At 36.9% G+C, this 26,100-nt stretch overlaps 1 protein-coding gene across 1 annotated transcript in view; it reads left to right on the forward strand.

The window, feature by feature from the left end:
- LRP8 (LDL receptor related protein 8) overlaps positions 1-26,100 on the forward strand; it is a 1,993,970-nt gene that overhangs the window by 1,727,312 nt on the left and 240,558 nt on the right. Inside the window, exons 10-11 of the mRNA XM_044085444.1 lie at positions 14,785-14,956; positions 24,290-24,517. Coding sequence (XP_043941379.1) covers positions 14,785-14,956; positions 24,290-24,517 — 400 coding nt within the window. The remainder of the gene's footprint in view (positions 1-14,784; positions 14,957-24,289; positions 24,518-26,100) is intronic.

Consider the following 26,100-nt stretch of genomic DNA (forward strand, 5'->3'; position numbering starts at 1 on the left):
AGTTAGCAGTTTTGGTATTGTCTAATTATATTCATCGCCTCTGAATGCTAATGGATAGATCATTGGTTAGCAGTTATGGTTTTAGCTGATATCCTCTCTGAATGCTGATGGATGGATAATTAAATAGCAGTTATGGTATTATCTGATAATATTCATCCTGTCTGAATGCTGATGGATGGTTCAGTAGACAGCAGTTATGGTAGTATCCTGTAACAGTAGCTTTTTGTTGCCAAAATATGAGTACCTTTGGTAAACATACATTGTTATCAAACATTTGGTACTAGACACTGATACCCTTACGAAGAAAATAGGGCTTTTCAAGACTTTATGGTGTTTCAACCCAGTGAAACCATCCCAAAAATATCACGATGACCTCTTGAGTATCTAGAATTAAAAAAATATATCCTTTGATAAAAGATAAGCTTTTCCGTGATCTTCATTTAGACATTAGCTTAATCTTTGGAATCTGAAATCTAATGTCACTTTACAGCAGAACTTAATCAAAATTACAACAACAATGTTCCACTTATTGGGATAAATAACAATAATATTAATTTGGTCCATTCTTGGCTAAGCTATCCAAAAAAAAATCTCTTGAATTATTCTGAGTGGATATAGTCTAATTCATATAAAGAATTACCATTTTCCCATTCCTCTGCAAGTATTGCTGCTTCCTAATGCCTGCTTTACTGTCCATAACCTTGCTGACAGAAATACAACTGATTCACCCATATGCACTATAAACTTGCTGTCAGAAATACAACTGATTCACCCATGTGCACTATCTGTGGTGAAAACGTTGCAGTTGATGCATTTATATATATCTGCACAAACATAAGACTGTAAAATTTTGAATACAAACTCTGAATGGTACAACTATAAGCAGTTTACTAATATGCTGTATTTCTGTTTGGGTGGAATGTTTCACCACAAAAATACTAGCCTAAGACAGAAGACACATCATTCAAAAAATGTCATTCTTTTATAAGACCCTCTCTCATCTTGAAAATTCTCAAAAAAAAGTCTTTAGCTTGCCAGAAGGTTTTCACAGCTGTGGTCTAATCTTAAAATTGTCTATTGCTCCAATCATTTTATCCGTTTGATGGTTCTGTTATCGTATTTGTTTTGTTTAACTTCACCTGGATTTTATTACTGTATCTCACCAGTTCACATTGCTTTCAGGCTTCACCAGTACCAAAGAGGGGTATTGAGTAATCTATTCATTATGTAGGCATCAGCTGACAGAAACCATTCAGGTCATTGCGTGGACATTCTTGGCATAAGATAGATAGATATTTAAATTTTACAGTTGCAGTGCTGTGTACTGCTACCTCAGTTTGGTTTCTAATTCAGTGTTTTGTTTTTGGACTTTTAAAACCTATTTCTTAGACTTTTTTTTTTTATAAAAATTCCTGAATAAATTATGGTTGTTAAAACAATTATTCTGTTAATAAGTGCTACTTGCTCTTGTGTGGTCTAGAATATGTAGTACAGGCAGGTTACTAGGCAGTTTTGAGCCTGGTTGCAGGAGTGGACTTGGAAAATGAGTGTGTAACATGTCTGCTTTGAATTGCTGTGCATATTCATTTACCACAGCTTTTATCTTATTCTGTTTAATTTCTCCAAGTCTTTTGGGTTTCTAATACCTTGAAGGGAATGGACCCCATGTCTAAGTCAAAGCATGATTAAAGTCATAGCCGGCCTTAGGCATAGGCCAACTAGGTGGCTGCCTAGGGCACCGCTGTAGCAGGGGCGCTTTTCCAGTATTTATTTGGTGTAGGTAGACCAGGATGGGGGGCACCGTGGAACCCTTTTGCCTAGGGCACCAGCTGATCTAAGGCCGCTGCTGATTAAAATTCATGAAATTAGTAGTGTTTCAGACTTTGATGTTAGCCAGAAGTGCAATGTGCCCAGAAATGATTCCTTCTGGAATTCATGTGGAGTTGCATGCATTGGTAGCATATCTAAATAAGACTATAAATTATTTTTTGAGACCCATTGCTCCTACTTCTGTTGGAACTGTCTGGATATCCATCTTCGACATTGCCCTCCTTTCTGCCTGCACATCCTGGTATGTTTTGTCTCTCTCTCTGTAAGTAAGACACTGTAATCACCAGGTGTAGCAATTTCAATGATGAATGCTACTTTTGTTTTCTCGTCATAGACTATTTTATCTGTTTTTCTCGCATCTGTTTTTTGAATTGTTGGTAATGGGTAATAAATGTGATATAAACTTCATCATTTTCTATGATGCTTTGTGGATCATGATTCTAGTGTTTTTCATCTACTTCAATGCCATAATGTTTGCACAATTCCTGATGCAACAGTCTTGCCACATTATTACGCCATTCAGTGTACAGGCCCTCTGCCATTAGTGTATCACACCCAGCAACAAGATGTGCGACTTTTTCCAGTTCTGCTTTTCAGAACCTGCATTTATCTGTTTCTCCCACATGCTCAATGGACTTTGTAAACCAATGTGTACGTTGTCGACTATCCTGGGCTGCTAATATTAACTTTTCATCTTTTGGTTTAAATTCACCTCTTAAAACATTCTTGTGTCAGATCCTGATCAGCATGAGGTTGTTTGAGGAGTTTTCTGTACTTGCAGTTGTATTTATGCCTTTTCCACTTTTCTTGCATTCTCATCTGATCTTTTTTCTTTATTCTTTCATTTTTTTTTATACATTCAGTTGCTGCCTAATTTTTTTTATCTTCTAATTTGGTTTCTATTCCCACTTGACACGGATATGCTTCTGCTAGACTAAGCAGAGAAGTCACCTTAGATTTGTTCACTTCATATTTCAAAACTTTCACTATGTTTGGATTTGGTGAGGTCAGCAGATATGTATGCAGTTTTATGATTGCAGATATATACATCTAATCAATTTTGAGAAGACCAATGCCTCCTTCAGAACGAAGAATATATGATCTTGGTGTGCACTGATTTTTATATGTCATTTGACGAGTGGAAAGCATTTTTCTTGTTTAGCTGTCTAACTGATCCAGTACCTTTTGGACCCAGTCAGTCATCCCAAAACTGTAAGTTAGAACATACAGCCTATCTAGATCTCGCCAAGGCTTTCAACACCATCCCCCACTCTGGAATTATAGACAAACTCACTAAACTAGGTATAAATCTCTCACAAGATGGGTTGCCAACTGGCTCACTGACAGAACCCACACTGTGAAAGTAGCAGACTCTAAATCCAACTTCAGACCAGTCACAAGTGGAGTACCACAGGGTTCAGTCCTAGGTCCTCTCCTGTTTGGTATCTACTTCTCTGAAGTACAGGCTAGCACAGAAGGTCTTTGGCTAACAAAGTATCAGATGACTGCAAACTAGGAGCCATAATCAAAACTCCTAATGATGTGGACATCCTACAAAAGGGCCTCACTGAGACAGATGCGTGGTGTCAAAGCCATGGCCTCAAGCTCAATGCCAAAAAGTGCATTGTCATCCCTTTTGGTAAAAACTCTGTACCCATGAACTACCACATAGGTGGTAGTCTACTTAACACCAAAAGTGTGATGAGACCGTGGGACACAGGTGGACAGTAGTCTCTCCTTTGGTAATCACATCGCCAAAGTAGTCAGGAAATCCTTCTACGTGGCACACCTCATCACAAAATGTTTCTCATCCAGAAAAAAAGAGGTCATTGTTCCCCTCTACTCATCACTCATTAGACCCATTAAAGAGTACAACGCCCTTTTTGGTATGTACCTCACAAGACATCTACAACAACTGGAATGGCCACAGAAATACCTCACAAAGAGGATTACTGGCCTCAAACAGATGCCCTACGCAGACCATCTCAAAAATCTCCAGCCGTACTCTGTCACATGTCGCCTACTCAGAGGCGATCTCTGCCTAACATACAAAGCTATGTCAAACCCAGAGCTGTTGGACATGCTCCACGTAAAGAAATCCCAATCCCTCCGAGCTACATGCTCTAGGGACCTAAACCTTGTCACCACAATAATAGATTCCTGTCCCAGAGACTTCCCATACTCTGGAACAAACTACCTGTATATATCAAACAAAGCTCCTCATTATCACTTTTTCAAAAAAATCTTGATGATTGGATGGGAGATAGGAAATTCACCCCAGGGATCACTTCTGTGGCTCTGCTTGACAGGGGCACAGGAAAATAATTTTCTTGGGTGGCAAAAGCCAGGGTACCATTTGGCTAGGCTTATATAGGCCCTAGGGCCAAAAGCCTAGTACCTACCTATGAAAAGCAAATTGTTTTATAGCTTGGACATTGTTCCTAGATGTCACAGCTGTTTTTAGTATTAATATTAGTCTTCTAAAAGATTCCTTACCAAGTTTTGTTCACAAGTGCTCATGTTTTATTGTCTGTTCTTCATCAATTCCAAATATTTATACCCTTCCTCCTGCTCAAGTTCCTTTATAACACATTCCTATCCCAGACTGTTATTTTCTTGGTGCTGCAGCTTTCCTCCTTTAAATGTTGGTTTTGCGCATTTATCAATACCAAATGATATTCTTGTATCTTCTGAGCAAGTTTTAACCACTTCCATTTGTGTTTCCATCTTCTTCTCTGATGAATTATACAGTTTTAAATCATTCACAAAAAGAAGATGAGAAGTTTTTTACACTTTGTTGCTGTCTGGGAGTAATCATGACCTAATCTGTTAAGTAGACAGCTTAATGGGTTAAGGGAAAGACAAAACAGCAGTGGTGACAAAAAGTCACACTGGAATATCCCCCTTTGAATTGTTATCTCTGGGATAATAATTTGTCCTTTATTATGGTTTAGCTGCAAAGTGGTTTGCCAGTGTTTCATGATAACAGTTATGTAACTGATCAGCATAGGGTGTTTCTTGTACATCTGTAAGCACTCCTTTATCCATGAATGTGGGATACTGCCAAATGCTTTTTTTGTAATCTATCCATGCCATACTTAGCTTCTTCCCCATTTTACAATTCTCCATTATGACTTTATTTATCAATAAAGGTTCCTGTCTCCACATGACTTTCTTTTGTTGCCCTTTTGTTCTATTGCCATGATTAAGTTTTTTCTAAATGACTATAAAGTCTATCAACATCAATCCCAATATATAGTTTATACATTGTTGGAACGCAAGTTATTGGTCTATGGTTTTTAAGATAACTTGCAGGTTCACTCTTAAGGAGGAGTATCGTTTTTCCTGTTGTTAACCAGATTGGTGTCTTTTCGGGGTACGCATAAAAGTAGTTCTTACTCATGGCTAAAAATTCATGTTCCGATGTTAATACTTTTAACCAGAAGTTAGGTATTGCATCTGGGCCTGTGGCTGTTATTTCATCCCATTTCATATCCTGTATATTTAAACTTTTTACTATTTGTTTTACTACTTCTATCCATTCAGCATCTTTGTTATGTTCCACAAGGTCTTCATAGATATTTATCCAAAATGTGTCTACTACTTCTTTTTTGATGATATTTCTATTGGTTTTGCTTTGTTTCCCAATTCTCTACAAAACCTTTCAGGGTCATCAATGAATTGCTCATTTTCTACTTTTCCTTTATATTTGTATGCATATCTAAGTTTTTCTACCTGTGCTGATAAGTTTACTTTATTATTTGCAGTGGTGTACATTAGATCCTATTCTGTTCTAGTACTGCACGCTGCTTTTATCACAGCTTTCTTTTTAAGTGTTTTTGTTCATCTGTTCTCTCTTTTATACTCTTCTAACACTGACGCTTCTGGTTTTAATTGCTTTATAGTTTTCTCTACTCGATACTTATATGATCATACTTGATTTTTCCCTTCCTTTCCCTTATTTTATTTTTGTGGTAAGACTTTATCTGTTATTAATTTAGCTGCACAGTTTTATATTATATTTCCTTCAGTTAAATCACATGAATTTCTGTTAATAGTCTTGATTACTATGTTAATTTGTTTATTATTAGATGTCTAACATTTTGGGTTTTGATTTTCTGTAATCTATTTCTTTCATTGACCTTAATATTAAACCAAGCAGCTCGTCTTTTTTTTTTTTTCTAAACTGAGGACACATTCTTTATTCTCCATTTGCTGCTGGCATACTACAGAAAGTTCCAGAATATCTTCTTGTGACCTATTTTTTTCAGCTTCATCCTGTGTCATTCATTGCTCTTTCTTATGGGAACTCACTGACCTATCACTCCACAACATTGACTGCATCAAAGTTGCTACCATTTCCTGCTCCTTCCCTTGCTGTGCTACTCCGGATGAACTTTTGTACTTGTTTCCTGCTAAAAGCTCTAAAGTATCTTCATGTGGCAAGTGAACAGATGCTTCCTGCTCTAGTACTTTCTCCTTAATTTGGGGAGTCATTATTCTATCGTGCTGTGATATTATCAGAGTTGGATTTTCTACACTAAATACTTCACAGGTAATTCATAACTTCAGTTTCTATTTCTTTAACTTCTTCATTACTAATTCTCTTTTCTACTTCCCCCTTTGTTTTCTTATTTTTTGTATTGTAAAATTTTCCATATCTGTATGCCTTTTCCTATATTTCTCCAAGTATCTTTGGTGTTGCTTTTTTTGTATTGATTACTTTTGCATCTCCTTTGCATAAATATTGCACCGTAGTAAATCTTTTTTTCTTTCCTATGTCCATATTTCTTCTTCAGATGTTTCACATTCCTCCTGTTTCTCCATACATTGGGAATTGGGAATTCACTGTTCCATCATGTTGTGACATAACCTGTGTTAGACTTTCTACACTAAATTCTTCACTTCACAGGTATTCCAAAACTTCAGCTTCTGTTTGTTTAACTTCTACTTTACTAATCTTCTGTTCTTAATTCCTCTTTGTGATCTTATTTTTTTGTATTGTGAAATTTCCCATATTTGGGTGTCTTTGCCTGTATTTCTCTTCAAATATCTTTGGAGCTTCTTTTTTGTATTAATTAGTTTGGCTTTCTCCTTTGCATATATATTGCACCATATCATATCTCTCTATTTCCCATTTCCATGTTTCTTTGTTATAACTTTCAAAAATCTCTAGATTTTGTTCTTTTTATTTTCTCACTTCCTCAGTCACTTCTTTTTCCAAATGGCCCAATGTTTCCTGGTTTGTATAATGTTTTTCATGAATTTGTTGTATTAATGAGCACAATTTTGCATCTGAAGCTTTTGACAGGTCTTGTACAGATATTTTTCTTTCCTCTAAGTTCTCTCTCAGTCTTTTTGTTTATCTTATATTGAGAAATTCTGGTGGTCTTGCACAATAGTAACAATATATAATTTCTTTTTTATCCTCAATAATCCACTCTCATCTTTATGGCTCTTTTTTTGGCCTGTCAATTTCTGTGTTTTTTTGTGGACTACGACTTTCTTCTACAACAGGGAGGCCATCCTCCCCCTTAGCCTGGCCTAACCCAATTGTAGGAATGTTTCTGTCTTGAGGATTTTACACTGTCATTCTTTCCAATCCTGGCACCAGGATTGGGCACTTTTTATTTTGGGACTTGTGCACCCAACTGTTTTTTTATTTTTTAACCTACTTTTGTCCATGATATAAGCTATATAAAATATGGTCTGTATATCAAAGGTCATCTTAGTTAGATTTTGTAAAAACAGGGTCCACCTCATGGAGGTACTTGCCAAGACTTAAGGATGAATTAAATTCCAGCAATATTACAATACCTTACATGCTGATTTTATCATCTCACCATATCTTATTCAGTTGAGTTTTATTGGTGTGACATTAGGGTTATTTGCCATTTCCTATTTTGTGGGTTATTGTACTATATAATTTATTGTGTTCTTGAATTGTCACTTACTACTTGTCCCTATTAAAGACAAACTATGCTAGTGCTGGTCTTTCATTTAGGACACCCCTATTTCTTTCTATTTGCCTATACTCTGATATCAATCCTTGATAGAGAAGGCAATCTCTAACCTGCAGTCCATATAAATTCTTAGCCTCTTCCCATTCTATTACCTTTCCCTTTCTAGTTATTTGCTCCCAATACCTCAGTACCTTTGCCAGTTTTCGCCAATAAATTCCATCCCCCCTCTTGCCTATAATCTGTATCCCTAATCGCAGTCAACCCTATCGGCAGAATCTCTTTTCTCCATTCTTGTGCTGGTTTAGTTCTTAGAATACTCCTTGCTATTTTATGAATATAATACTCTGGATGACTTTTGTTGTTCTCTTTAAGAGTCTGCATCCAAAATCCCAATATCTCCTTATTTCTTCAGCTTCCTCCTGTATCATCATCATCATTCCTTTCCACTTTGAATTATAGTTTTCTGCTTGTGCTACGTATAAGAGCCTTAAGTGTGTTGCTCTAAAATACCCACTCAAATTGAGTAATCTTAGTCTGCCTTGTTCTATTGGAAGAATCAGCTGTCTTCCCTTCTCAGATAAAATCCTTCAACTCTTTTTTAATTGCTATCCTCAGCTTCTATTCTGGTTGATGAAAATATGCCTGACCTGTGTATAAAAGGACTATAACACATTTTAATTGCTTGTATCTTAGTATCCATATCCATATAACAAAGCTTCCAGTTTCTCAATTTTTGTATCATCTTCTGTTTAGACTCTTCCCATATATTCTTAGCTGACACAACAGAGTCATTTCTAATCCATACTCCTAAATATTTCATTTTATCATGTCCCCATATATATGGATATTGTTGGACCAATTTTGTGTGTGGGTACACAATTTACAGCTATTGCCTTTGTTTTAGCTTCATTAATTTTGTATCCCAAGAAGATTTGAAACTGTCTTAAAATGTTCCACAAAACTGTAATTTCCCTCTCTGGTTTTGCCATGTATAAAATAATATCATCTGCAAATAGAGCCAGCTTTTCCTGACTACCATACCAATTATATCCTTGAATTTCTGAGTCCCTTATTTTCTTTGCCAGTGGTTCTAAATATAAGCAAACAAAAAAGGGGAAAGTGGACAACCCTGCCTGGTTCATCTACTCAAGCAGAGGTTATCAGAGAGGACCACACCCACTTTAATGTTCACCTCATATCCCTCATATATGCTCCTAATTAACCTTATAATTGTATCAGGGAAAGCAAATGCTTCCATTGCCCTGCTCATGAAGTCCCATTCTACGCTGTCAAATGCTTTCTCTGCATCAAGACCCACCAATAATAGTGTTATTTTCTTACATTCTGCTTCCCCTCTGGATCATCAGTGTTCTGTTAATATTGTCAAATGTTTGCCTCTCCTCCAGAAAACCACACTGATCCATATCTGTCAATTTTGATATCACTTTTGCCATTCTTTTAGCCATTATAGATAAAACACTTTATAATTATGGTTTAGTATTGAAATGGGCCTGTATCAAACTGGGGCCAATGGAGCTTTACCCTCTTTAGGTATTACCATTACCACCATTTTCTTCCAGAACGCTGGTACTTCTCCTCCTCTTAAAATACTGTTAAACAAAACCTGCCAGATCTTTAAGTTTTTTCCCTCCTAGCTTCCAAACTTCCACAGGAATATCATCTACTACTGGGAACTTATACATAGCTAATTTTATCACATCTCTTCCTATCGTAACTGTTAGTAAGTGAGCCTCATCAACCTCTAACCTTGAGATATTACATTCTTCCATAAACATTTCCATTTGTACCTTTTCTTGATTTTTATATTTCTCTGCTTTATACAAACTTTCATAAAATTTCCGAAATATTTCTAATACTTCTACAGGATCTGTTGTTATCTTCATTGTTATAGGCCCCCTAAGTTTGGTGATGGCCCTTTCCACTTTCTGTTGCCTGAGTAGTTGTGCTAAAAGTTTTTGTGCTCTAGAATTATTATAAAAAAAAAACAGTTGCTTAACAGCAATCTTTCTAAACTCATGCATATTATCAAGGTAATACCTTATTTTCTGTTTAGCATTCTACAGTTGCTCTTTTTCCTGTTCTGAGAGATTCCTCCTATTTTGAAATACTTTAACATCTGTCAGTCCCTCTAAACAATTCTTGTTACTTCTTAACCATATCTCCTTTTCCTTTATTTCCACCCTAGTTTTAAACTCCACTTTAATTTTATCCCACTCCCTAGCTATATTTCCAGAAGAAATTTTTATCTTCTCTAGTACCTCCTGAATTAATTTGAAAACCCATTCCTTAAATTCTTCTCTCTTCAACTGATAAGTGGGAATGCACCAGTGTCTCATTTTTATTTTATTACCTTGCATTTTTATTTTAGTTATTATTTGTGCATGATTTGAAATAGTTATTGGGTGCATTTCAACACCTTTAATTAAATGCACATGTTCCTGTGAGATATAAATTCTGTCTAGCATAGTCCAGTTTTTGTTTCTTGGAGAATAATATTTAAATTCACTCTGAACTCCTAATACTGAATTCACGTCTTCCATGTCAAACATTTTCATAAATTTCTTCAAAAATTGACCCTCCTTTGTTATGTTTTCCCTTCTATGCCCCCAGACACATCTTCACTGTTGCAAACCAAATTCCATTCCCCACCTACAAATAATTTTCCTTGCTGAAAGCTGATTATTTCTCCCAGAATTTTCTTAAGCTCCATTATAGCTATTTTAGGTGGAATGTAAATGCATGCCAGCGCAATCCTTCTCCCTTGCCATTAGCCCCTTAGTACTATATATCTTCCATTATTATCTTTTTTTCATCTTCTATCACTATTGAAGGCCCTCTTGCAGTTAATATAAGTACTCCTTTTTTCCTTTGACCCAGATATTCCACTGAATAACCATCCTGAAAACTTTTCTTTATCAAATTCACGTTTAGTTCTTTCCAGGTGTGTCTCTTGTAGCATAGCTATTTGCACTCTACATTTTAATATAGTTCGCTATTCTTTCTTTTTTATATTTATCTGTAAGATTGAAAGACATTACAGAAATCATAATTTTCTTATATAGTTATTATTACCACCTTTTATGTATAACTGCTTTTTTGTTAAATGTCTAGTTCCAGCTTTTATATTACATGCATATACTGTTTAGCAGGTTTTTCTTTTATATGGTTGTTTCTTGTCATATCCATTTGAGCCTATGCCACATCTTACATAACTTTTTGTTTTTTTTTGAAAGCCCTCAAACAGAACAAACAAATGCCCCCAACCCCCAAAAAAATCTAGTAACTTAACATGCAAAACTATACACTTCTTCAAATATTCAAGTTTTTGCTTCCTCTTAAAAACAAAAGTTCTAAGTTGATAGCCACACGGACAGGCTAGAGTTAACCAAAAAGAAAGGTTAGTCATGCTGTGACACATGGTGGAGTCTGTGCTATTAGTAAGTGCTATTTGATTTTGGCTATCATTATAGCTCTCCCAGTTGAGAAAACACTTGAATGCTTTCAGTAAACACTTTCTCCAAGCCATTTCTCTTTATCAAATTGGCTTCTAGTGACATGCAAACTAGACACATAACTGTAAAGGACACCTTGTTTACCAGAAAAAAAGCCTTAGAATATTCAGTATTCTTTTTCATGTAAATGCTTTGTAATAAAATTGTTATTGGAAAATGCCTACGGTCTTAACCCAATCATTTCCTTCTGCAAGCATAGGAAAAAGTACATTGATTTTTCTTTTGTCTTGCTGTCTTAACCAGACCTTTTCTCTCTCCCCCTTCTCTCTCTTTTTTTATATTGCAGTGCCTACATTTTTAAAACTGAACAAAGAAAAAGAGAGGAGAGAGAAAAAGGGAAAAAAAAGCACCTGTTTATATTAATATCCCAATTGCATTTCAAAAAATTGAGAAAACTTTACTTCATCTAATTGGTTTTGTCTCATCTTTAAAGCTCTCCCAGCTGGAAAACTGCTATTGCTTTCAAAGAACATTATGTCCTAACCAGTTTCTCTTTTTTTTTCTTTTCCCTCAGCCAATCCCCTTCCTCCAGACTTCCTCCAGTTTCTCTATCAGATTGTCTCCACAGAGACATGAGAACCAGGTAGCCAGTTTCTCTTTATCAGGTCGTTTCCATGGAAACATGAAAAAACAGCTGCAAAATTGCTACTAAGTATGCATACATTTGCTAGAAAAGAAAGCCTCATAATATTCAATATTCTTTTTCATTTACTTACTCTCTCTTAACACTATCTAAGGTCCTTAATCCAGTCATTTCCCCATGGAAGAATGACAAAAAAGCACATTTTAGCATTGTAGTTGGTCATGCCTTTTTAACCAGGTTCTTTTTTTTCTTTGTTTTTGTTACATTGCATTGCCTATATTTCTCAGAACTGCACAAGAAGAAAGACAGAAGAGGGTAGAAGAAGAAACACAGCAACTTTTTGCAATCCTCATTGCACTTAAGGAAACCATACACCACAAATATAGTACTATTAAGAAAATGTTTTCTTTGCTTTCCGATAGCTTTCTAACCTCTCTTCCCCTCCCCAAAGCATTGTCTGAACATTAATGACATAAAGTAGGACATGTACTTTACAACCTCCCACAAATCCAACACATTTTGAAAAAGTCCAATATTTCCAAATTTTCTTTTTCTGTCATATTTCACAAATATAATTATTGCATTGTAATCCCACATTGTTACTGGTTTTATTGCTGTTCTTCTCCATCACCCAAATCCTGTCTCTACTTCATTTCCAACATACTCTCAATTCTTCTAGTCAACTCTCGTGCTCCTTTCCTTCTCGCCAATATTTTCCATTGAAATACTGCAAAAGGTTTGACAGGTAGAGTCTCTCTGTGGTCTTTATTAAAATTAATGCAGTCCGTTCCTTTCAGCTTCTCTGGTATAGTTGAATATCTCAGGTTTTCCTTAAGTGCTATGTCCTCTAATTCTCTTTTTTTTTTTTTTTTTTGAAACATCTCTTCCTGAGCAGTCTTCTATTCGAATAGCCAGCCTTTTCTTAATTTTGAACTCTGATTTTTGCAGCGTTAGCATCTCATCGGAATATCTGTTTAAAGCTTCAGTTTTTTCCAGCCTTTTGTTTTGTGTGTTGATATACTCCATCAGAGTTTTATTTATTTTAACCAGGTTTTTATGCAGTTGTCTTATAACCTCCTGTAGGTTATTGGAAGTCATGTCTGAATGTTGCATTGCTTTTTGCTGAATAGCTGCAGAACTTTCTCTAGTGAGTGTTTCTTTCTCAATTTTTGTAGCTGATTTTTTTTTCCAGGTCTTTTATATTTCCTTTATTCCTGGCATCCAGTCAGGGTACTTATTAGCCAGTTACTGAAATTTACCCATAAGCACAAGTCTACTGGCCTTCTCTGCTGAGTTTCTGTTTTCAATTGGAGAGCTAGAAACAAGCTGTTATTCAATGTGCAGCCATTTTAGAAGTCGTTGAATTATTAATAAAAATGTAATTCACAAAAGGGTTTTTACACTGTTTAATACTTAAAGCTATTACCTTAAAGTGCCAGCAATGTTTATACTACTGAGTACAGCATTGATAATAGTGATTATCGAGTATAGTCCATGATTCTGCATGTATGTAACAACTAATATACAAGATTTAGATACAATCTAATGTTCTTTTTACCATGTGCACCCATAGTGTACAAAAGTGCAGTTATTCCACTAGACTTTGGATACTGCCATTCCATCCTATTCCTTATTTGCTAAGAGTTAATTTACTGACTGTATTAACTACTACAAGTGATAATAGCACTGTGGCCCAGTATTAAGTAAGTGGTATACAGTAAGTACTTTTCATGCCGGTACTTTTCTACTTTACGACCCCTACATCATAACATTCCGTAATCTGGAATTTGCTGCCAGTGATCATTAAAATGGACTGTTAGGAGCTTCAGAGACCAACTGGACTTGTTAATTAGGGGTTATAAATACAAAACTAAATGTTTTGACACATTCTTCTTGTTGACTCATAATACAGTTTAGAGTTTGTTTCATTTTATACTGAAGTATGTGTTTGTGTTATGTGTTAATTAGGGTTGACGTAAATAATTAGGGTTTGAGTAAAGGTTAAGGTGTTCACATTGCAGACACAAGGTATACTGTTTGATTTTCACCTTTGAAAGAGAAATTGAGTAGGCTTAAAATGGCCCTCAAGATGAGCTAGCCTAATACATACGTATGAGATAAATATGTCATCTTTTTTAGAGAATTAAGGGTTGGCATAATGGTTAAGGTGTTTACTTTACATCTGCTGGGTACACGGCTTGATTCTCACCCTTGAGGGGAAAATGTCTAGACTTAAAATGGCCTGCAAGTGCAACTAGCCTAGCACTTATCTATGAACCTATGTTATGTGTCATACTCGGAAGAATGTTGAATTTCAGTTTGAGAGGCCATTTGTTAATGCACTGTATGTTGAACACTGATATGTCATGTTGGACCCATATTTCTATCAGATTTTTTATTTTTTGGATGGGGGTGGAGCAGCTGCCTGGACTATGCTAGCTCACATCAACTCATACAAAGGAAAGTACTTAATTTCTAGTATTTCACTTTCCTTGAAAGCAGTCTTGGAGAGACCACTCTGAGTCATTGTTGTATGAATCTCCAAAAATTAAAACTGTAGGTTACATTTCCAGCAAATGAGAAAGACTCTATGGTCACATACATGCTTAGGCAGTACATTTAGAATGCTAATTATTAATGTTTCAATTAAATTAGAGTTCATTAACAAAGTGTCCAGGTAGTTAGCAGAAAGAAACTAGCCTTCCTGGTAATCTGATTGTCTAATCCACTGCTATCTCACAGGGGATATAAAAATCTTGCTGTCAAATTGTTGTTACCCACTATATGTATGTATGTTAACTATTTATTTAGTTTATCTTTGTGTGGAAGCTGATGGATTTTTATTTACTCGGAATATTTTGTTGTCTTGGATTAGGCAAAAGTGCATACTTAATCTTCTCCAACCGCCATGAGATTCGCAAGATTGATTTGGTGAGCAAGGACTACACACGGGTTGCTCCCTCCCTCAAAAATGTAGTAACTTTAGATGTTGAAGTATCAACAAACAAGATATACTGGTGTGACTTGTATCATAAAAAGATCTACAGGTAATGCATGCTTTGTTTTGTAGCTTAATATTAATATGTTGTTATATCATCTGTCATATTTTTTAAAAAATGTAAAAAAAGCATTTTCACTGTTTTTAATTGCCATATGATTTCCACTGTTGTCTGTTTTTTATTTCTTTGTCAGCATTGTCTCATGAACTGTAGTATATTTTCCTGTTTGTCTGTTTATGACTGCCTGCACAGCTCTAAAAAGGTTAGACGTGACACTGTATTCTTTCTTTGTACTAATGTATAATTGCCTGTTTTAACTTCACATTGAGTGAAAAACAATTGGGATTAGATAATTCAAATACTACTGCATAAAACTAAACTTAATTCATTAGGAATTTAGAGAACACATTGCTGACAGTTCACAATCTCAAACTTCTTGGCATGTTTGGACAGAGTGGGTAAGTAGATAAACTAGTAGGACATGCTTATGAGAAGGCATATTGCTGGCCATTTGCCAAATATATTGCATTCAGAAATGTGGTCCAGTCACTCTGCAAGATTATTTTTATAACTCATGCTGACCAGTTTGAAGTTGCCAACATATTTATTTACGTTGTATTTATTTAATGTTACCAGAACTTTAGGCGAGAGCAATAGAGAAGAAAGAGTATATAGGACAAGGGTGGAAAGATGCATTCTGTACAGGCTGTAATAGATATTCTTTCTTTACAAGCACATAATTAGCTGTGTTAATGAACGTATTAGCAGTACATATCGTCAGTCCTTGGCTTGCTTGCTATTTCATGGGACAACGGTCTTGTTAACTTTGACTTCTCATTCATTGTTATAACTACTGAAAAGCTATTTAGTAATAATTAAGCTAGATTTTTAAGTTATATATAACTGGCACTATATTTACAAATGTATTCTTCCCTGAGAAAATAACTATTTATCAACTTTATCCTGGCTCAACATGCTACATGATTTGGTAAGATGATAATGAAAGTGAACCATAAGATGACAAAAGGATGGAAAGTGTGTTGTTTGAAGGAGGTAATGGTGAAAGTCACAAAAGAGCATGAGTGGGTGGTTTACTGGTAAACTGAGTGGGCTTTGGTATAGTGACATACAAAGGAGCCTTACTGCAAAGAGTCTTTAGGCTTAGAAACACGTTTAGTTGTCATGCAGGTAATATTGTAAACATTAATGGTAGTAGTTAGAGAAAACAGGTTTAGCTTGTACTATTTATTTAGTGTCATTGTAAATGAATTGGCTCAGAGATTCTTTTTATTATGGCCTAACCATTTGATAATATGTAAATAAGAGTTCCATTTTTTGTGCAATGATTTATAGCTATGTATAACAATATGATATAAAGTATATCAGCAATGTAAAAGGTATATAAACTGTATATGCGAAACTGTAGGACAACTTAATGAATTAATGAAAGTAACAGAACAACAGTAATTCATAAAAGTTACATGCATCGAAGCATCATACAGTAGCCAGATAAACCTTTAAATATGAAGTTGATTCAAATAGCTAATCATCTATCTGAATAACATTTAAAACATTATAATATGGGTGCAAGACTATGAATTCTGCATACACATATAAAAGATGAACAGACAGCTTTACTAAAACAAGGGAAGATGGAAATGAACAATTGGTAAGGAGCAGAGGAGGTAGAGTGGAATGTGGCAGGGTGGTCAGCCTAGAAACATTTAGAAAATGACAAAGAAGAATTTAACAAGACAAGAAACTGAGGATAGAATCTTGGAAAGAAGATGGGAAAGGAATTCAAAGGTAAGTAGTGAACAAAATGCTGTCCTAGTGACTTATGTAAGAGAACACTAGGAAGGCTTTCTTAGACACAGAGAAGAGGGGAAAGCAGATGATAAAAAGAAACATTTCTCAGTCTGATCTGGAGACCAAGATGTTACAGTACTTCACATCAGTATTTTGAAGTTTTTCATGCATTAAGGGAGTGATCAACTAGGAACATTAATTTGTCTAGGCACATAGTCGCATTTTAATTTAATGCATTTTTCTTTTAATTGTATAAGTAAAATGGTTTATTGTGAACAATTTTCAGCCATCATTTATGCCACTGGAAACAGGGTAATGCAGCATATTTGCTAGTTGAAAAAAGACAGACAGAAAGCATGCTTTGGGAAGGAGACTGTACAACATACTGTCTGGAGAAAACTCAAGCAGACAAAGGAAGAACATGTAAAATTAACTTGGACAGTAACCATTCAGGACTGATTCATTGACTCTAGAGCTATGATACAGAAACTTTAACTACTGTGCAACAAGTACCATTAACAGTAAGATATGTCACACCAAAAAGGTACAGTGAAGCAGCACTTGGTTTGGGGGTTTATATCGCAGGGGAGAAGGTGTATTGTAATACTTCAGCTTAATTCCAGTATTTGGTACAAGATGTTAGGTTGAATCTGTTGTTTATTTAACTGACAAAGCAAATATGAACACTAGTACATCTGTTGTTATATGTAGTTTTTTTTGTTTGTTTTTGTAGTAGACCCCATGTCAGTTTTTTTTTTTTTTGTAGTAGACCCCATGTCATCTACTCAAAATTTCAGATGCAAGAGAAACTGAGAGTTCAGTTGGGGGAAAATGCAGCTGCAGGTATTAGTGCCTTGAAGGGATTCAGATGAAAGTAATTTGCAGTGCTTGCAAAAGTGCAAGTCCAGGGTAAAGTATCTTAGCAGCAATCTACTACAGAGGTCAGTTTTGGGACTGGTACTTTTTAGTATAACAGTATTAGATATATTATAGGATTTGAATAAGAGATGATGTGGTGAAAGTTGTGAATATTTAGTTTACAGAATTATCTGGTGAAAATGGAGAAGCAGATGGCTAAGTTACACATTGGTTTAACTCCGTTAAATATAGAATAATGAATTTTGATTCTGCTAATATGGAAATTAAATGTAATTTGGGTAGTGTGATACTGAAGGTACAGCAGTACAGAAAACTTTGTAAAGAAATAATTCTCTTGGGCTGAATTGTGCTAAGCCCTGAAAACATATAGTGGCCTTTGCAAGGTGGTCTATGCCTTGCATTCTACACCATTAGGCACACCATCCTTCTTGATCCCTTATATCTTTGCAAGTCAAATAGCTCTACTGATGCCAGAGCATGGGACTTAAATCTCCACCAGCACTTAAAATAAAGTATACTGAAGACAAATGTATTACTCACCATCGACTCCATATCTCAAACAAACTTCCCTTGCAAATTAAAAAAATGTGACACCGTAGCATCTTTCAAATTAAACATGGATGATTGGATGGATACCCATAAATTTACTCCAGAAATTACCTGCTTTGACCTTCTTGAGAACGGGGTAGAGTATAAGGGAGGGTATCGCCAAGGTCATGTGACTTCTTGTCTTGTATGTTCTATGATCCTAAGAGGTCTAACTGGATGATGGGATTTCCTTTTAACCCTGAGATCATGATTCCACTGTATGATGTACTGGTGAGACCCTATCTGGAGTATAGGGAAAGTTTCTTGAAGTCTTTCAGGAGGACCATTCCCCACCTGTAAACTGTGACACTGAGAAAGTCATTTAACCAGTGTTTCTGGGTAACCCCTAGAAAAAGCACTTTTGCCCAGTAGGCTTACCGATTAAAAAGATGAATAAAAAATGAAGATCAATATGGTGGAGAAGTTGAAGAAGATGATATTGAAATTATAAAGGGCATTTTGGTCAGTACAAAGGTCGCAGCTCTCAGCATTGCCACCTCATAGCATTGAGGTTTTCAGTTTAGTTTCCATAAGGGGTGCCTTCTTTGCAAAATTGACATGTCTGCCCTGTATACTTCTTTTCTTTTCTTTTTTTTGCCAGGGTCTTTGGTTTCATCCTACATCCCACAGACATACTGATAGACAAATTCAGCAATCCTTTAATCCTCTAAAGTGCCCTTATGTGTGCAGGCAGCATGTCTCTGAGTGTATATACATTCTGTGAGAGATTGCTTCCATGACATACACCCATCGCTTGCCAGGGCAGGCACAAGCTTCCACACATATAGGATAAGGCAGATATCAGAAAATGAATAAAAAGTACAAGTTAAGCCATGAGGAGAGAATTACTGCTGTAGTTGTGTGCTTTTCTGCATCTCAATTTGCACACACGTGTGTATGCAAGTCACTTAACTAAAAAGTTACCAGATCAACCCTAAAAAGAAGTATCTGCCCCTGCAAGTTATGAGACTGAAGCTAACTTAAGGGGGAAAGGAAACAGAAGGGAGAAGACATCCCCTGGCATTCTAAGAATGCCAGCCTTAACGAGCAATCCTACCAAGTATGCTATGAAGAATTAAAGTGGGTTACAAGAAGAAATGCATAGCTGTGGCTTCACAGAAGGCAATACAAATTGTAAATAAAACAATACAAAACAAGTGCTGTGCAAAGTTTTAAGGAGGGTGTAGTTGCATGTGTTTTGGTGCTTTTTGATTCAGCAGTAAAGGCTTTGCCCTTCTGCTGATGGCATCACATTCCTTGTATCAGGGGGCATCGGATAACAATTCACTTGTGTGTTACAGTTGGGCCTTTCTGTTTTATTCCTTGAAGCCCTTTAATTTTATTATTAATAGAAGGAAGCAGAGTTTATGCTGGATATGTCGGGAATGTGCATCTAACTGGGGGCTTCCCTTTTGTTGATGCCTAACAACATGTGAGTAGGAAACTTTGACAAACTAGGAGGCAGATCTGAGGACCAAGGTGAGGAAAACATAAGTTGTTGCAGAGGTGTAAATTCACTTAATAAAGTGACCCCCAAAGCTGTATTTTGCTTAACTACTGACCACATATTAACATATTTGCCAGAAGCAGTTTCGGATGGTAGATCTCTCTCTCTCTCTCTCTCTCTCTCTGATACTAACAGGTACCACTGTATAGGAGCATTTAATATAAGGGAGGAGATGGAACAGGATGTATAATTAAATACTCCCTTTTCTGTCCTGTCCTGTATTACTTGCACCAGATTTCAGACCTCTTGTGGGTCATGTTTATGCATTGCTGTCCCACCTCAAAGAGCTCACTGGGACTGAACTGAATATGATTTAATTCATAGGTTCATCAAATATTAATAGGCTAATGGCTTAAGGGACCTTACAAGCCTAGCCAATATAACCCAATTTTACCCAATATATGGCCCCTAGAGGCAAGAGGATGGAATGGATTTGTATCTGTGCATTAAATATTTTACAGATTGCTCCTGTCCATAAGGGGATATAGGCACTACCCCACGTGTGAATTTGCAATTCCCCATCCATTGATCCAAACTGTGTTTGATGAGGGCCAGGGAAGGACTCTGCTTAATGTGAATAGGAACCCTGTTCCAAAGAAGGGGCAATCTGATTCCTTCTCTGTCTCACCAATATTTTCTGTCTGAGTTTAGATCCCTGGATTGGGTGACCCTCGTGTTGACTTGCGGATGTGTAGCAGCTCCATCAGAGCTGGATTTAGGATACTATGAATGTGAAGTAATCAGCTGAAGAAGAGCAAAGCCTTTACTTTTGAACCAAAAAGCTCCAATAGACATGCAACTACGCCCACCTTAAAACTTTGCACAGCATTTGTTTTTTTTTTTATTTTTTAGTAGAGAGGGGATACAGGGAAGACAGTCCTGTTTGTTTATACACATAGCAACACTTCAGCACAAATTAGACAAATGAGCAACTGAACTGTACAATAGCAAGACTGCCACTTTTTTGAGAATTAATTCTGGTAATGAAGGGGTGGTCTAGGAAGCTGTTGCATAATTAATTGTTATTTCTAGGCGTGAGTTTGTTTTGTGTTTTTGAATGAATAATTATGTAATTTGAAATCTAAAGAGAATGAGTGACTAAGCAGCACCAGGGCCATTTCCTTCACCATAGTGGCACAGTAGTTATTGTGGTAATACTGACATAACTACACAACTGCTTGTTGGTCGATGTAAAGATCCACTAAGTTCTGGACGCTACCATTCCTTTCAGAGTCATGTACCCTCACCATCACTACCTGTATTTAGTCCCCATAAGGAGCTATGATCACACTGTTCATTTTTGCAGGCATGTTTTAAGCCGCTGCTTGTTGGTTTTCAAGTTTTTCTATTTTGAAATATTTCTTCATCACATTTTCCAGAAACCCAAGTGTCTCCTGTGAATGAAGCTGACAGACGTGTAACTGCAAACTAACCTTCATGTTAAAAGGCTACTTCAGCTCATCCTGCTCATTCCTTCAATGCTTTTGAAAATCTTTGTCTCCCTTTCTTTCACTAATGTGTGTGTGTTTCATGCTCTGAATGTTCAGAGGATGTTTGCTGCAGTTACTCTGCATAGCATTATGTGTGATTGCACCTTTGTAATCTTTTCTTTGTGCAGTGAGGTCGTCAGAACTAGGGCAAGTACCAAGGATGTGTTGTTTCACTCAGTAACTATCAATGCAAGTATTTCTGGCTTTCTAATATCAGTACTGTTGTCAACATCAAAGCATTCCACTTGATTAGCTTTGATATACATCCTGACTTTTTTTTTTTTTGTTTAGGGAGTCACCAACAATGACTGAAAGACCATCTTTTGGATGTCCAGGTCAGCAGGGCATACAAATAAAATGCCCCCTGTTGCTAAGAATGATTTGTTAGTTGAGAAGAGTAAAAAGTGGTATGGTGAGCTGGAGTTTAGATGAAAGAACTACAAAGGATTGACACAGTAAAAGAAAAAAAACTGATGACCTATGTGCACCTGATTGTGTTAGGTGGGAGGTGAGGCCAGGCTGTGGTGGTTGTTGCCATGACAACTCCGTATAGACTGACATGATAGTGTGCAGCTCTTCAAATGGTAGTCTTCCCTTCCGGCAACAGCTGCATGCAACAAAATCCCTAGAAAAGTAAGCTCTAGCCTGTAAGCAGTGATGTGAATTTCCCCTATCTTTCTGTTTTTTTACTAGTGGCGTAGAATACCTTTAGGTCAGAAGGTGTGCATTTGAAGACCCTAATAAAGTTCTGTGGAGAGAGACATACAAGTCATGATATTTATCTGCATTTTGTCTGGGTCACAAAGGAATACTCTGAGTGCCTTTTCTACAGGATCTATATTGTTTTACTCTGCACATTTCTGAGAAAGTGTAGATGTGCTTTATGGCTGTTTCTTCCTCTTCCTGCAACACAACCCACAACCCCATAGTCTTTGGCAGTAGCCCTTTACTTTTTTTTAACAGAACCTGGTTCCATTCTTAGAGGAAGTAATTTAACACTTCCTTTCCCAACACCACATTGAACGGTAGCCACTCTCCAGAATATGTATCTGACATTATAATCCGTATATATGTCACTACTTACATGTGTGTGTGTGTGTGTGTGTGTGTGTGTGTGTGTGTGTGTGTGTGTGTATGAATATCCTGTGATGATCCTTCTGACTTTGGTGTTATTATGGTCATGCTAGTATTCTTGCCACTGCACTGAAGCCATCAATCATCAATCAGCCCTTCTTTGAGACATATTATAACCTGACATCTACATAATGTGCTACAAGTACTGCATGCTTTTAAAATGAGAAACTGTCCTTGGAGTTTCACCCTGAGGTCTTCATCTAGACATATTCTTTGCATGCGGAATCATGTTTCAGTCATATCATGTGTAGTTTTCATGTGTCGAGTCCCAGTGTGCTGGTAATCACCTGGCTCCTCTAGATACCATAGCCCTTTGAAGAAGATTTAAGCTTCTTCTGATATTGGCTAATTTATGACCCAGATCAGTTCTAGAACCTAGCTTGCTACAGCGGCAGACAAAAGTCTAACTGCTGCACCAGTAGGTTGACTAGTATGACTTAAAAATGTGTCTGAGCTACACTAGCTACATCCTGTTTTAAAAATAAGTGTTGATCACAGTATAATTTGGACCTTTTTCTTTCCTGTTTGCATCACAACTATGTTAGGTTTTTGCTAAACTTCAAGGAGTTCTGATGGCCCTGTGTTGCAACTGACCTGTGTTTGATTAGCGACATAGGAGCTGGAGAGAGGATGGGAGTGAGATGTTGATGTCAATTACCCCTTGCTAGCTGGTAGGAGGCAGTCTAAATGCTTGCTGCAATATGCTGCATGAGTGGTGAGCCACTCAACTGGGAAGTTGTGCATGCACTGAGGCATGCAAGCACCTCCCATGGACAGCGATTACGGAGTTAGGGCACACTCCCTGGTATGCAGTATGATGCTACACCAGTGTCCTTGATTTCCTCACCAGCCCTGGAATTAGGGCCAGGTTGAGCTCAGGGGAGGTTAAGGTATGTCCAGTCGAGTAGACCCAGTGAATGAGAGCAGCTGGGGCAGCCGATGGCCAATTGCAGGAGAGGGGAAAAAAAAGCTCAAGGAGTTCTGAAGCAGCAGTTTGAAAACTTTCAGCTGTATTTATACTAGATCTGACAACATGCTCACCATACTTCCTGCTTGGTCCTCATTGACTGCTAATGTCAAATACCACCTGTTACACATTGAGGTCCATAACGCATTTTTACTTCCATAACCTCTCTACTGTATGGAAAAGGGGAGTTTATATACTGTCCAGTTATATTTTAACTCATCAATTGATGATAATTTCTGACTTTCTGTAGGCCACAAATGCTGTTAACTCATGCATATTTGCTGTCCTTATACTTTGCTTGTCCATTCTCAGATTTTATCAAGCACTGCACATTTGTCACACCCTTCACACATTTTGGAGTACAAAGGGTTAAGAAGTGTGATTAGCATAGCTGCCCTTTTAACATGCACAATTTGGTTTGAAAAAACATCAGCTGGAGATTTAGTTGAGGGTCACTCTGTTGCAGGCTGGGGTGCAAAGCCCATATTCATTGGTCCTATGTATGTGTGTTTCTGTTTTCAGAAAGGAGGTCAGTGACTGTTTCTGGGTTGCACTGCCACCTCCTGGTAAGTCCATCACAGTTGTTACTCACCAAATGAACCTTTTGGTTAGCTGAAACAAAAGCAGCAAGTTTAATGGAAAAATGAGGTATTGTCCTGTAGAGATCTTAGCTGGCCAGCACTGTGAGCCCAAAGGCATTTTGATGAGGACAGTGAATGTGAATCATTATTACTGTATGCTGTGAAAATGGTTACAATAAATCTTGTTTGGACAGAAACCCTTCTATGATATGTGTGCTTATGTGACAGAGACGGAGTGAGTGCCCCTCTTCAGGGAATAAATGCATTTGATTACTGACCAGAATAGAATTTAATATATTCCTGCAGCCTGTGATTTATTACAAAAGCAATTCTCCCTTTTATGCTTTTAGAAACTGTGCTTATTTCTAAAATGGACCTAAAACTGCAAAAATAAATAAAGTCAGTAACTTGTCCTTTTCCTTGCAGTGCTTACATAGATAAAGCCAGCGACATCTCTGAACAAATCACTGTGATAGATCGACATCTCCACTCTCCCGAAGGGCTAGCTGTAGACTGGGTTCACAAGAACATATATTGGACTGACTCCGAGAAAAAAGTAATCTCCGTGGCAACTGCAGATGGAAGCAAGAAAACCACCCTCATCAGCAAAGAGCTGAGAGAGCCAAGGTCAATAGCTGTAGACCCACTAAGAGGGTAGGTATGCAAAATGTCACCTTTGGTACATACACTTTAGTGGCAGTTTGTCTTTGGATAATCACAGCTGCATTGTTGTAATAAATAAAACATTATTAGAAGTGTGCTATTTTTTTTTTTCAAGTAACATCTATGTTTGGTTCTGCACTATGATATGCATTAGACTGCTTAATGCATAGGTTCTGTGATCACTAAAACTGCCCTTTGAATTGCTGTTAAGTACTGCAGTAACATTTCATTGTTGGACTGTTCTCATAATCTACCACTGATACCCCCAGAATTTAGTGAATTAGTGGTATGCTGCGGTACATCCATACAGATGAGGAGACTTTCTCATTTTGTTTGTGATTATTTTGATTCGACCCTAGAACAGCTGGTAGGTACATGAACAACTATCATGTTTAAAGCAGCTGTTAACAGCTCCCATGGGGGCAATACAGCTATATTCATTTTGTATTTATGGTTAATATGTAATAATTTCTCGAACCATGTGAGCTGTTTGGAACATGGTATACATGCTATTTGTTCTGTCTTGGGCTCGTATCTTATTTTGAGGCTAGCATCCCTCGCTAGAATTTATAAATGCTTGTGTATCACACTCGGGAAACTGAACTTTGTCTGTTGTAATAAAAGAGATTACTTAAATGATTGTTTTACAGAATACTGTAAGATCCACTAGATAAATGTTGTGTTGATGCAGATGACAGTAATAAAGTTCCGTTTTCTGGGAAATTATCCATACAGATGTGCAGTACTGACATCAGCTGGCTGCATGTACACGCTTACATATATGTGCACATACAAAGATATTAACATGTAAAGAGTACCCATGTGCTGTCATGTCATTCTAGTTGTTTCACACTTCTGTGCTGTTCCCCTTCCTTCTATGTATATTCGGCGTGCTCTAGAACCTACATTTTGAGCTATATCCCACAATCCCATTTCCCAGTAAGAATCCTAGGTCCCTACCATGCTAATCTTGAAATACAGTTTTCTTAAACAGTTTTGAATTGTGCCCCATTTCTTTTGTCATCTCTGCCCCTTTCTTCCTCATTCTCACATCTCCTGAATTCTATTGCACCATCGTGTCCCTTACACTCTCATATGTCCTTATTATATCCCTCTTATTTCTCTTTTCCATTGTGTTCCTGCAAGACACCCTGAGTTTTCTTCATAATGTAGACTTTCCCACTCTGTCACCACTTTAGTAGCTGTCTTTTGGATACTTTTGGATAACTATAACCCTTTTATTTCCTCTCTCTTTGGCCATCAGAACTAGACACACACTCCCATTTGTGACCTTACTAGTGCCATGCCTAATGGAAGAATGATGGAATTGTTTCTTGAATCCTTTCTCTTATCTATGCATCCCCAAATCCTGTTGATCTTAGCTACTGCTCTTTCAAACTGCCCTACACGATTGATTATATGGGTGATATCCAAATTCACTTTCGATTCCACCTGTGTCTTTCTTAAGGCCAACCACTCAACTTCTATATTTCTCAGAAACCCACCTCCAAAATACATGACTTTGCACTCTGTCACTTGAAATCTCAACTACTTTATTAGCCCTCACTGTATTC

Source organism: Protopterus annectens, chromosome 10.part0 (genome assembly GCF_019279795.1).
Source record: "Protopterus annectens isolate FY-2018-M chromosome 10.part0, PAN1.0, whole genome shotgun sequence".
NCBI classification, from domain to species: domain Eukaryota; kingdom Metazoa; phylum Chordata; order Ceratodontiformes; family Protopteridae; genus Protopterus; species Protopterus annectens.